Source organism: Salminus brasiliensis, chromosome 4 (genome assembly GCF_030463535.1).
Source record: "Salminus brasiliensis chromosome 4, fSalBra1.hap2, whole genome shotgun sequence".
Lineage (NCBI taxonomy): Eukaryota > Metazoa > Chordata > Actinopteri > Characiformes > Bryconidae > Salminus > Salminus brasiliensis.
In genome coordinates this window covers 40,292,029-40,305,669 of record NC_132881.1, presented here as the reverse complement: position 1 = coordinate 40,305,669, position 13,641 = coordinate 40,292,029, and the positions used below count along the sequence as shown (strand labels likewise).

General features: G+C 39.7%; 1 protein-coding gene across 1 annotated transcript; it reads left to right on the top strand.

Moving 5' to 3' along the window:
- Positions 1 to 210: 210 nt before the first annotated feature.
- tcirg1a (T cell immune regulator 1, ATPase H+ transporting V0 subunit a3a) lies at positions 211 to 12,336 on the top strand. Its single transcript, XM_072678462.1, has 21 exons — positions 211 to 393; positions 2,519 to 2,641; positions 2,803 to 2,881; positions 3,014 to 3,162; positions 4,052 to 4,147; positions 4,230 to 4,291; positions 4,430 to 4,556; positions 5,486 to 5,568; positions 5,680 to 5,773; positions 5,870 to 6,082; positions 6,695 to 6,845; positions 7,284 to 7,423; positions 7,687 to 7,844; positions 7,970 to 8,060; positions 8,174 to 8,292; positions 8,435 to 8,648; positions 9,298 to 9,405; positions 9,503 to 9,598; positions 9,684 to 9,804; positions 11,003 to 11,174; positions 11,293 to 12,336. The coding sequence occupies exons 2-21, from the start codon at positions 2,525 to 2,527 to the stop codon at positions 11,375 to 11,377; spliced, it is 2,475 nt and encodes an 824-aa protein (XP_072534563.1). The 5' UTR covers positions 211 to 393; positions 2,519 to 2,524; the 3' UTR covers positions 11,378 to 12,336.
- Positions 12,337 to 13,641: the final 1,305 nt, after the last annotated feature.

Here is a 13,641-nt window from a genome sequence, read left to right as displayed (position 1 = left end):
GGATGATGATGAAGGCTTACAGCAGAAAGCGACGTTATTTTCGTAACACCCGTCTTTACACAAACACCCCGCCCTCCACTCCGGTGATTGGCTTATCTCGCCTCCCGTCTTGCGCAAGGATTGGCTAGTACTGCGATCGGTGGGCGGGGTTCTTGGACCTCCAGCCAATCATAGCGCACGACAGCGGGCCTGTTCAGAAACGGGTCGGGAAAACAATAACAACGCGTTGCAGCAGCGGAGCTTCAGTGGAGCTGAGCTTAGACCCTGTGTTCACTTCACTGCTCTGTTATTATGGGCTTGTTTACTCGAATTAGGCAGAAGACGTGACCTGATGATTTTGGGACCGTTTGTGATAAACTGTTAGATAGCTACATCCGGGAGGAGCATCGTCCGGTAATGTATAACTGGCGCCTTTATTTACATCAGCTGCACGTTTCTGCGCAGTTTCTGAACTATGAGCAATTCTGCACAGATAACTAGCTAAATAATGCCCCCAAAACACTCGAGCAGCGACATTAGAGCAGCTTATACCTGCAAAGCCCTGCAAAAACGGGCCATATGACTGTCAAGGCATCAGTATGGTGATGAGTCAGTGTGAGAAAAGCTTCCTTATTCTTTAGCTAACTTTCCTAGCTTAGGTTTTGTGAGAGATTGGTCACTGTAAGCCATTAATCTGTGTGTTTGCTGTGAATGAACTCAACCCTGTTCTTATATGTCGTGTAAACTTAAAGCTAAGGCCGGTAAAATGCGTGAGAAATGACGAGTGTGGCGTGAGACCTGAGCCACCTGCGTGAGTCCAGGACGTGAGAGTTGGCAGCCCCGCATAACAAGGGTTAAGACTTTCAGTTTAACCAGAAAACTGGTTAGAAATACAGAGTTAAAAAAAAAAAAGTTCTCATTATTATTGTTAAAAATAATGAGCTTCTTCTAGTTTTCTCTTACTGGATGTTACTGGAACAAATGACAAATTAAAAAAGCAACCCCAGCAGCTCTCTGTGAGGGATGTCTGCTCCCTTTTATGGTTTATTTAACAGCATTAAATCCCTTATGGAAAAATATATGGATATATTTTAGTATATCTAGATATTTAAACGTATTATTTATATTGCAATACCTTGTCAGATATAGCTGGAAATGTTTCATAAGAAATACAAGCTGGCTTTAAAAGGTAGACTTCAGTTTGTAAGGGTTTATTATTTGATCTATTTCCATTGCATTATTGAAAGGTTATTCAAATAAGATATACAACAAGAACTGCACTAAGTTCACCTATGTGAATTTGACATACGTTGTACAATCAGTAAAAGCAGGACACTGTTCTGGATGCAGTGCTACACAAATCTAACAATGCTACAAGTAAAGACAAAAGGCAGATATTAACTGAAAAAGGCAGGATATATGTCTGTTGTAGGTTTGTTGAAGATTAATTTGAGACTGACGTTAATAGAGCAAGTGCCAAACAGATGTGATCACCTAGCAGATGTTATTAACGAAGGTGTAAAATATTCATGTACAAACAAAGACTTCACTCTGTAGTGTTATTACAGTATACCTCGCTTGTAGTTACTATACGGAGTGTAATGTCCTCGCTGAGCTCTCCCATGAATGCTGATTCAAGACACTTTCCATAACTGTAAACTCACCCAGAAAGTCCACACTGTTACAAGGTGGCTCCACTATGAATGTGAGTCTAATACCACTGGTATGCAAACTGTACACATCTCATATGATGCTCATTTAGGTTCTGACCTTCTTACATTGCTGTCTTTGTCTCGGGAGCCGGGTGTTTCCCCTGCTCTTTCACAAATTCTCTATTAAATTAGAAGCTAAAAACTGTCACATGAAAGATGGCCTTTTTAATCTGCTTCTGGCTTCTGCCCACATTCAGAGAATGCCTGTGCAAAAATATCCAGCTCCATGTCTGCTCAAAGAGCTTTGTGTGTGTGTCCTTACTTTTCTCATAGTTTGTACATGTATAGAGTATGGTCTAACACAATATGTAAAGCCATTTTCACTATTATAACATACATAGATTTAGGTACAGAAAAATATGACATTCTTGATTACCTATGCTTTATTTATATTTCGAAAGCAGGTGATAAGTTCCATCATCAGCACTTAAAATAAATAAATAATTGATCACATCAGTTGTTGGATGATGTCTTCAAATGATAACAGACTGCCACTAGAAGAGGGATGGAAATGATCTAACACAGTGCTGTTTTTAAAACCACTGTTTATTCTATTCATGTAAATGTATTTGGTGTAATATTTGTGTTTAACTGAGCAAATAATATCTAACTGTCCACATAAGTTTTCATTTTTGCAGTTACTTAAAACTTTTGCATAAGTGTGAAACTATATATTGGTTAATGGTTAATAAATATATACTTACACAATAACAAGCATTGTGCTAAAATGTGCCTGGAGCTTCTTATACACTGCTTTTACGCATCATACTCTGTTTAAAGATTCATCTGTAATTAAGTTTTACTCATAATTGGACTCACATTTTTAGACTACCATGGGATCATTGTTCCGCAGTGAGGAGGTGTGTCTGGTACAGCTCTTCCTCCAGTCTGGATCTGCCTACAATTGTGTCAGTGAGCTGGGAGAGCTAGGATTGGTCGAATTCAGAGATGTGAGTTTAATAAAGCTAACACTGAGCCTTGTTGGAAGTGAAACGTTTTATCTGACTTTACAGACATTCACTTTAATCATTTGCCTCTTCTCTGCTTTTCTTTGTATTTCATTCATAATATGTCATTTTATTGTACTCTGATTTTTGTCCCACCTCCACAGTTGAATCCTAGTGTGAATGCATTCCAGAGAAAGTTTGTCTCAGAGGTTAGGAGATGTGAAGAGATGGAGAAAACTTTCAGTGAGTTATGACAATAACAGCACTGTTTACATTATTAAAACTATTGAGAATAAGTTATCAAACTTATCGACATGTTCATTGTTGCATTACGTTTTTCCTCCATTCTATTCTCTCCTTTCACACGTTGGTCAGCATTTCTGGAGCAGGAGGTCATAAGATCCCTCTCTCCTTCATTGAGGGAGTCTCTGCCCCTCCCCTGTCCACTACCATCAGCTCCTCAACCCAGGGAGCTTCTTGCAATTGAGGAGGAGAGCGAGAGGCTAGCCAGAGAGCTCAAAGAGGTGCGAGTGAATTGCTCAGATCTACAGAAGTTTTACACTGATGTTTCGCAGCTGTTTTGATTTCTAATCAGGTCATGGAGTGGGTTGAAGAGTATGGGAATTCAGGTGACGTCATAGCAAAACAATCACCAGATTTAATCACTGGTGAGATCTTGTGGGAATGTGTAGGTAAATAAAAAAACTTGTGGGCAGCAGTAAAATAAAATTAGATATGATGTAGTAAGCTTGCTACACCTCATCAACAATGTGGGCCACCTCTAAATAGTTTATAAACATTGTAGATGCATTAATGTAACTACCTGGGATCTTCAGTGAGGAGGCAGGTCCAATGGGAATGCTGCTGAGTGTAGGAGTCAGCTTAATCCTTCACAACGCGTAACGCTAACTTCCAGTAGGAGTGTGTGTCAGGGTGAGGTTTCAGCCTTGCAGCTGTACCTTACTCTAGACTTCTGCTAGGGTATAGACTCCTTGCTGAACCAACATCCTCTCCTTGGCTATCTTTCCTCCCAAAATCCCTTCCTGTGTTAGTACCATCTAACAGACCATGCAACCATGAAAATATGACAAAGCAGATGTGAGGCGACCACCAGGGATGGAGCGACACAAAACTGATAGACTCTCATTTGTCTGTGTTTTCATTAGAAAGACAACACTTAAGCAATTCTTTCTGACTGCCAGTGTATTACTAGGTATAGTAGCACTATACCTATATCACAAAATTACATACAGGAACGATGAGTGGTGAGAGGCTGATGTACATCAAGTGTACTTTAGGGTTGGCAATGAAATCACTGACTTCATTCTTTTGTTGCGCAATGAAATGTATTTCATTAGTATTATTATTATTTGTCATTATGAGTGAATACCCTTATTTTATGCTGAAATCTAGGTATCAAGGAATAGAGACAGTCTACGGAACCAGCTGACCCAGCTTAGTCAGTACAGAGGTGTTTTGATCCAGGCCCACTTGTTCACAGCGACACAGGTGAGGTCTCCTTTTTGCACAATGCATTAATTCTGCAATATTCTTTTACTCCAGTTACATATACAATGTTTCACTTTTTTAGGGCCCACCCTCTACTCTAGAAACTGCAGCTCTGTTAGATAACAGACAAGATATTCGACTGAGGTGAGGAAAACCAACTTTACGAACCTGCTGCTGAAAATATGACTGGTCTTCATCCATCAGAAAATGGATTAGTCATATGGCTTTCACTATGAATCTTTGGTTCATGCTAATAGTGTTGTGGAAACTGCTCTCTTCTAGTTTTGTCGCTGGCGTGGTCCATCCATGGAAAGTCCCAGCCTTTGAGCGTCTTCTGTGGAGGGCCTGTCGTGGTTACATCATTGTAGATTTCTGGGAGATGGATGAGAAGTTGGAAGTGGCAGACACTGTAAGAAAAATAGACATGAATGAATGAATGACAAGAATGAATCAATCACAACAAACGAGATTCATAGCTACTCGTTCAGAATGCTGTGTAGTCCATGACTAAGATTAATCCCTTGCTAGGAAACTGACCTAAACTATCGTAGTAAGGTGCTGGGCCTCCAAGAACTGCCAAAACAGCTTCTACACACCTTGACATGGATTTTACAAGTCTCTGGAACTGTGCTGTAGGAATGGAGCATAATCTTTCCAATAGGTATTCCCACAGTAGGTGTGATGGTGGTGGTGGTGGTGGAGAGCATTGTTTCACACGCTGGTCCAAAGTCTACTCGATTGAGACTTGATGACCCACTCATGCACGGTGGAAGGAAGCATCCTCATGCTGGAAGAGACCACTTCCATCAGGATAGAAATCATTTCTTACGAATTCTTAAGACAGTTACTCTTCTGTTTTCCTTTTATTTCTTACTAATAAAAAAAAGAGCATCATAATCAATGAATGTGTGCTTTTGGACATGGTTTTTTAACCCTGTTTACTGATGTCTTTCCAGTAGTTCTAAATGCAGATGCCATCTTAGTCACTATACCTATTGAAACACTGATCAGTTCAGCTGTCTTTGTGACTGAAGTGCAGTTGGTGTACTGTACTGAGTATCATCACCATCCTTCCTGTGGCAGAGTATGGTTTGATTCCCTGGCCAGACAAGCCCACCACACTACACCAATACGAGTCGTTGGCCAAAAAGCTTCTGCCATCAGTGCCCAAGTATTAACCCCTCTTTCTTTCAAAGTCACATCTTTTCCGCTGGCCATCTTCATTTATAATCAAGGTCTATTTGGTTTGCACTGCATTTTTATACATGCCACTCCTGTTTTCCTTTTAATTTGTCACCAGTCTGTATTACCAGCCTAATTTTCATTTTTCAAACACAGGGGGAGATGGTGCAGTGGACAGTGTTTCTGATATCCTTCTGGGGAGAGCAGATTGGCCAGAAAGTAAAGAAGATCTGTGACTGGTAATGTGATATTTCTCGTAATGTTTCTATTTACTTATGCACTCAAGTGGAGGCCAGGTGTCTACTTTATTCTCTCACTTTTAACTGTTTCTCTGTTGCCACACCTAACAGTTTCCATACACATACCTTTGCGTACCCGGAGAGTTCAGAGGAGAGAGATGAGATACTGCAGGGACTGCAAAGGAGAATCTTTGACATCAGAACAGTAAGGAAAACATGGTGGTATTTTGTTCAAATAAGTTATAAATACATGTCTGATTATAGAAGACTATATAGGCAAACTTTTCTGCTACCACTCTAGGTGCTGTCTCAGACGGAGTGTTACATGCAGCAGTTGCTGGCCCGCTGTGTGTGTGCTCTGCCCCAGTGGAGGGTGCGTGTGCAGAAGTGTAAGGCCGTGCAGATGGTCCTGAACCTGTGCAGCCCTTCTGTAACAGACAAGTGCCTGATTGCTGAGGCCTGGTGCCCTGTCAGCAAGCTGCTGCTGCTGCAGAGTGCCTTGATAGAGGGCACGGTAAGGCTCTGTAATGTGTAAATGACAGTAAACAATATAAATATACTGATTTCTAGAAATATACTTTAAATATAAAAATACAGAAGTAGAAATACACAGTTTTATTTCTACTCAGAAGTATTACTTAATGAAATCAGACAAAAGTTCTGTTCTGAACTACGGTATTGCATCCAACAATAAAAGGCAATCTTGTGAGATTTTTATTTAGTGATTAAAACATGGTAGTACACATGGAAGCATCACTTCCACGTTCAGATGCATTTTACCATGCAAAATATGGTCAATCACATGCAATAACTACTCTGGCTGCAGATTGTGGTGAGTTAAAGGGGGCAAAACCAAAATGTCTAAATGTATTGTTAAAATTTGCTTGTGAAGTACAACAATGGGAAAAACCCTTAAGCCTTAAGCCTTAAAAGCCTTTAAGGTGAAATTAAGCCACAACTGATTGTTGGAAATGACTTCAAATAAGACATACAGTATTCAGACATCATCAAATATAATTACTCCTTCAGATTCCATGCAACCACTGCCACAAAATAACCATCCACGTTTGAACATGCTTAATGTTTCGGTTTCCTTATGCTTTTACCGATCACAAATGACTGACAGAGGAAGAGCGGGAACAGTGTGGACTCGTTCTATAACCGCCTGCCTGCCAACACCTCTCCCCCTACACTCTTCAACACCAATGCCTTCACTTCTGGCTTCCAGAGCATTGTGGATGCTTATGGTGTGGCGAGATACAGAGAAGTCAACCCAGGTAACACCAAGACTAGACCAGTTGTTACTTTAAGCTATTACTTAAGTGAGTGTTTGTTTAGGCCTGCAAATAAACAAGAGTCACATAGAGTTAGATGACTGTGGGAACGTTTATTTGCGTGGGTGGACCTATGTGTAGGTTTCCCATCATATAACTTAATAGATCTACACTGTTGTATTACACTTCCTGTCTTTTAAACCAGTCCTTAAGAATCCCCAGTCGACATTTTGTAAGGGGGGTGATGTTGATTTTATCATAGAACATCAGATAGATGAAAACAAAGCATGTGTGATACTAATCAGTTTGTTTGACCCATAAATCATTCAGTCCAGATTAAGAATATTAAATTAAAATGAAAAGATCAGTTCACTTCAGTTCAGTTGATCTCCACATCCACTACAACCAACCATTGTACCATTGTGTGTGTTCTTCCCTCAGCGGTATATACCATCATTACATTTCCCTTTCTGTTTGCGGTGATGTTTGGAGATGTTGGGCATGGTTTTCTCATGACCCTGGCAGCTCTCTGGATGTTGCTCGAGGAAAGAGACCCCAAAATGAAGGACAGCACCAACGAGGTTTGTTTGCCTGAGAGAACTCAAATCACAGTTCTTTATCTACCCCCTTCTCCAGAAATTAAATCAACGTTCCAGCAACAGTGAACACAATTCTTAGTGGTTTGTGGTATTTCCAGGCCACCATTGTAAATCCAGGTCATCATTGTGAATAATAATTTGCCCTTAATGGTCTGACTGGTTAACTTTAAGGTTAAATAATATAATAAAATAAATCATCCACATATTTGATACAGCCATCTGTTCTATTCGTGTCCTTGTCTCAGATGTGGCGGATGATTTTTGGAGGGCGCTATCTGATTCTTTTGATGGGGCTGTTCTCTATCTACACCGGCGCTGTCTATAATGAGTGCTTCAGCAAAGGCCTCAGTCCGTTCCCCTCTGGCTGGCACCTTAAACCGATGATACAGCACTACAACTGGAGGTAGATGTTTTTTAACATGTTTAATTTGGTTTGCTGGAGCAGTTTGCACACTAAACTCTGTACTACCAACAGTATATAGGTCCAATATAGCTAAATTTAACTTAGTGTAAATGTCTTTTTCTTAGTGATGACACCCTGAAGGAAAACCAGTACCTTTCTCTGGACCCAAACGTCACTGGAGTCTTCCAGGGTCCTTACCCGTTTGGCATAGATCCGGTAAACAGAATAAAATCCACAATTAAAACATTTTGATTGTAGTATTTACAATTCTGCAATGTATAGTGTTTTAATACTGTAATGTTAACCTGTTGTTAAACTTTCTACCAAAGATCTGGAGGCTGGCAAATAACCACCTGACCTTCCTCAATTCATACAAGATGAAGATGTCAGTCATAATAGGGGTCATTCACATGACTTTTGGAGTCTGCCTTTCCTTTTTCAATCACTTGTGAGTGATTTCTGCAGCCAATACGTGCTGTAACAGCTTCCTCTCAAATATATTGTTGTGTTTGTCTCAGAGCTCTTCATCTTAACATTTTAAGCCTTTAGCTTGTTCATTATTTTGTATACTTCTCTCTCTTTCTATGCAGGCATTTTGGTGATATGAGCAGCGTGTTTCTGGTTTTGATTCCTGAGCTCGTGTTCATGCTCTGTCTGTTTGGCTACCTGGTTTTTATGGTGGTGTTTAAGTGGATTGCTTTCGGGCCACAAGACTCCAGCCGTGCTCCGAGCCTCCTCATCCACTTCATAGACATGTTCCTGTTCACTGAGAACCCAGACAACCCACCCCTTTATCCAGGACAGGTTCTCTTTGTATTTCTTCTTCTATTTCGCTTTCTCATTTGCAAAAAAAAAAAACACACACACACAAAAATAACTACAATCGAATTAGAACCCGATTGCAGTGCAGTTGAAAACTTCATATGCATAACGACCTGCTCACTTGCTATTTAATCTATGAAGACACGATAAGGCTGTTTACATTTTGCACGAACATTCATTTTTGTTGTTCCAATCACTTTCGGATTTCACTAGACCACATGAAAAGGCTCAAGATTATCATTGGATCATTAAAATCACATGGACCACTCAGAGGAGGTCAAAGATGCATCTCCACCAGATTTAACCACAGCTGGCAGTATAACATAGTGTACTCCTTTGTGGTTTAAATAGGGAATGTGTGAGCCAGCTATTCTCACTGCTGCAGTTTCCCTTCTGGGATCAATAAAGTATTTCTGATTCTGTCTTAGCTTTGACTTTGGCCAGGTTTGCTATTGTACCCTGTGAAGACTGATTGATTTTGAGGAAACCAGCCACAGCTAATCCCAGGAACCAAAAAAAAAGAAAGCTCTCAGTGTAGAATGTATTTGTACAGTGAAAACTCAGAAAAGTTTTTAGTTGTATGAGTATATTTATTCCTTCATTCATTCAGACGTTCTCTTTCCTTGTGCAGATGATAGTGCAGCGGGTGCTGGTGGTTTTAGCCTTCTGTGCTGTTCCTGTCTTGTTACTGGGGAAGCCAATTCACCTCTACCTAAAATGCAGAAGGAACATGGCCACGGTAATGGTGTATGAATATGAAACAAAAATGTGTGTAGTGAACAAACCTTTCTAGCCACAATTGGTGCGTTCAAGCATGTAACTGACTTTTATGACAGGGAGAGCAGCACCCTCTAGTGACTGACCCCAACTCAATCAATGCCCAGCATGGAGACCTTGAGAGAGGAAACGGGGGAGAGAACGTGAAAGTGAAGGTGAAAGAAGTGAAGAAGCACCATAGTGGGAGTGGGAAGTCATATCTGTTCCCTGTATATTTACTTTTGTTTCTCTGTATCTCAGGATTTCGACATGACTGAGGTCTTTATGCATCAAGCCATCCACACTATAGAATACTGCCTGGGCTGCATCTCCAACACTGCTTCTTACCTACGGTTGTGGGCCCTTAGTCTTGCACACGCACGTGAGTAACACATAGTTACATGGATGCACACATAGTTATGGAAATTTGTGTGTGCATATATGTATCTATGGGTCATTTCAGCATTGGAGGACATTTCTGAAGTTTCATATTTTGTCAATTCTGATAAAACAATATGTGAAAAAACAAATTACATCACTATGTGAAAGGAAGGCATTTATCAAAAACTGTTCTGCATATAGTTATTATATAATTACAATAACTATGAAAATAACCCTGTCATATTTAAATAATAGGGCTGACGGTAATAAACAGGGTTGACACAGTGATAACAGATGACTTTGTTGGGTTATATGGCACAAAACAATGCAGTAAATTATGTTCTCTTTCCTTAGTTTATTGTAATGTGATATTGCATATATATAAACCACTGCATATATATACATTCTCAACAAAATTTGTTTATATATATTTGAATTTTGCAAATATTTTATTCCTTTCTGAATGATGAAAGTATAACAGGGTTGACAAAGTCTGTTTGTCCCTAAGTGTCAAGTGTACAAAAACATGCATCAAGTGTCAGTAAAAAACGTATGTTTACATTATTATTAGTTCATTTTAAATTTGTGCTCATGGACATTTTACTGCACTTGCAACTTCTGAAAGATTTTTTAATATTTAGAAAAGAAAATTGACACGATATGTAGGAATTGATTGTTTTATGTATCTGTACACTGTGTATATTTTATTATTTAAAATGTCAGTGATACAGATTTTTCTCAAATGCTGAAATGATCCATGTATATGTATGTTTGCATACACACTATATGGACAAAAATATTGGGACCCCTGCTCATTCATTGCGTCTTCCAAAATCAGATATTAAAAATGTTCTATCCTGCTATTGTTGGGAGTAAATGAGCATTGCTGTGAGATTTTGATTGCATTCAGCAACAAGAGTGTGAGGTCAGGATGTTTGGTGATCACCATCCCACCTCACCCTCAGCTCATTCCACAAATATTGAATGGTGCTCCACCATTTCAGAGAACACAATACTGGGGGGGTTTATAGCCCTGTAGCCCACACCTGGCATTAGGCATGGTGCCCACAGGTACATGTATATCTGCTCTAGAGAGTCCCATTCTATTGGCAGAACTTCGCTACAGTGATTAAGCAAGCTGCTCGTTATACTGTTAGGAGTAAAAAAAAAAAAAATACGCTTGCTGCATACTTTTTCAGAGCTCTCGGAAGTGCTGTGGGTGATGGTGATGCGGATCTCTCTGTCATGGCAAGGTTACATAGGCTCGGTCATCCTGGCACTGATCTTTTCCTTCTTCGCTATGCTTACCGTGTCTATCCTGCTCGTCATGGAGGGGCTGTCTGCATTCTTGCATGCCCTGCGTCTGCACTGGTGAGAAACACACACACACACACAATGGTAGAGTAACTCGGAAGAAAATACCACAACATGCTGCTTTTAGAGCAGTTTTGAACTAAATACCTGCTTTTGACCATTTTTCCTGATCTAGGGTGGAATTCCAGAACAAGTTCTACAGTGGAACAGGATACAAACTGAATCCTTTTTCATTTGCATCGAATATTCATCTCCTTTAAAACTTGCCAAACTAACTTTTCTTACTCTGAAACTAATGTTGCACTGTAAAAACCTTTTTTTTTTAACTTCATTTTGTAGGATTGACATTTGTCTTATGTATTCCATGTATAGTATAGTATGTAATATGTATATAGCCCAATGTATATAACTTTGTTTAGGTTTTTAAGAAGGTCTCTCCTAAAAGGAGCATTAGTCAAGTTTCATTAAACACAATCTAATCAGTATTGAACAACACTGGAAGGTTAGAGCACACCTCTACAATCTAAATCATGTTACTCACATACTCTACAGATTCTTCTTGGTACTTTGGTGGTGTTTCACTAGAGCAGGTTATCAAACTCCTATTTGTGCAGGAAGTGATGGTGTTAGCATTTTACCCTGATATGAGGTGTTTCCCACGACAACATTTAGCCTCTCTTTAGTGAACTTACAAACCTATAAAACACCTAGAATTTGTCTCAGAAGGATTTGCTGCTGCAAGAATAGTGTAGAATGGGGTGAATTTGCTGTTCAAAGCAGATCTTTTTAATAAGATCAGCCACTATGTTTCTCAGCTAAAGCTTTACTTTACATACCTAATTCTGCATGCAGCTTTGCCCCCTTTGCAAGTAATAATTCATCTTTATTTGGGAAAAACTTTTCCAATGTTAACCCTTGTTTTAGCACATTTCTTGGCAGCAAAATTGACTAATGCTCCTTTAAATAATGTGCTCAGGAGATCATCTTTAAGCTTGCAGTCACATTGATGCTGAACATAAGTGAGAGTGATACTTTTAACTGAGTGACCAATTCCGTGCATGTTTCAAGAAATACAGCCAATGTGCCAGTCCAGTCCAGTGGCGCACACATTATGTCCAAACTGCATTTCCATAACAAACATGTTGCACACTTGTTGCCTCTCCTGACTGACGTTTCTGTCAAATGAAAGATGCTAATAAAGGATTATTTTTCAACTTTATTAGGGTCTTAGATGAGCCAAATGAGCTGAAAAGCAGTGCAGTACTCTGTACGACTTATCCCCCTCCTCTGACCAAGATATTTTACTGCCACAGTTCGGAAATGCTGTTAATATTCATGATTGATCTAATTACTTGATTAATAGATTGATCACTTTAGAATGAACTTCAGCCTCTTAGGCTATGTTTAGACAACTAGTCCAAATCCCATTTTTTGGCATATCCAGGTTGTTTTTTGATACATCAGGACATCAAAAAACACATTAAATCAGATTTTTGCAAATCTGACCCAAACCATATTCAAAAGGTGGTTTAAAACACAGTTCTAATTGGATTTGAACTGCTGAGTCCACGTTTCTTTTACATCACAGAAAACAACCACATCAAATCCAGAGCAAGCTCAATCTCCTGCTCCCATGTGTGAAGGCAGCTCATTAGCACCCATGTTACCACAGCAACCCGTGCAGATAGGTTTGTACTGTCCGGACACATAAATCTGATCCCATCGCTTGCAAGTAATGGTGCAGACAGTCACTTCCCCGGATCCAATTTGAGAAACAAATATGATTAAAAGTTGTGAAACTACAGGCAGAAACAAGGCAGATGGGTTCATGGGATATAAGATGCTGGTTCCAATTTCTGCCCCTACCATCTGTGTGCCTAAATCCAGACAAATCAGACCAGGCTCTATATTTTTAATATATATAGAGCCTCTCATAAGCTGGGAGCGTGCTTAAACTTAAATTATACTGACATTTAAAAATAACAATAGACACAGCTTTTGCCAAAAAGTATGGGAGCACGAGCTCTTACTATTCATTCCTCAGTCAAAAAATAATCGAGCGGTGGGCTGCCAACTCCAGCGCCTGGGGAGCAAAGAGGGTAAAGGGCCTTGCTCAAGGGCCCCAACAGTGAATCGAACACACAACCCTGTTATTGATAGCCCGGCGCTCTGACATACATACAGTCATGCCCGAAAGTATTCATACCCCTGTCAAAGTTTGACTTAAATTTACTTTTATTTAACCAGAAATTATATTTTTGCCTGGAAATGACACAGGCATCTCCCAGGAGATAACACGATGATGTACAAGAGGCATCATTGTGGGAAAAAATATTTCTCAGCTTTTATACACATTTGAACAAAAAGTGGCATGTCCAAAATTATTCATACCCTTCTCAATAATTAATATAAAAGCCTTTATTGGCTATTACAGCAATCAAACGTTTCCTGTAATTGCTGACCAGCTTTTTGCATGTCTCCACTGGTATTTTTGCCCATTCATCTTTAGTGATGAGCTCCAACT

Coding starts and splice junctions, on each gene's coding strand:
- tcirg1a (XM_072678462.1), top strand. CDS start 2,525: ATGGGATCATTGTTCCGCAGTGAGGAGGTGTGTCTGGTACAGCTCTTC. Junction 4,148..4,229: donor ACTTGTTCACAGCGACACAG/GTGAGGTCTCCT, acceptor TCACTTTTTTAG/GGCCCACCCTCTACTCTAGA. Junction 6,846..7,283: donor ATACAGAGAAGTCAACCCAG/GTAACACCAAGA, acceptor TTCTTCCCTCAG/CGGTATATACCATCATTACA.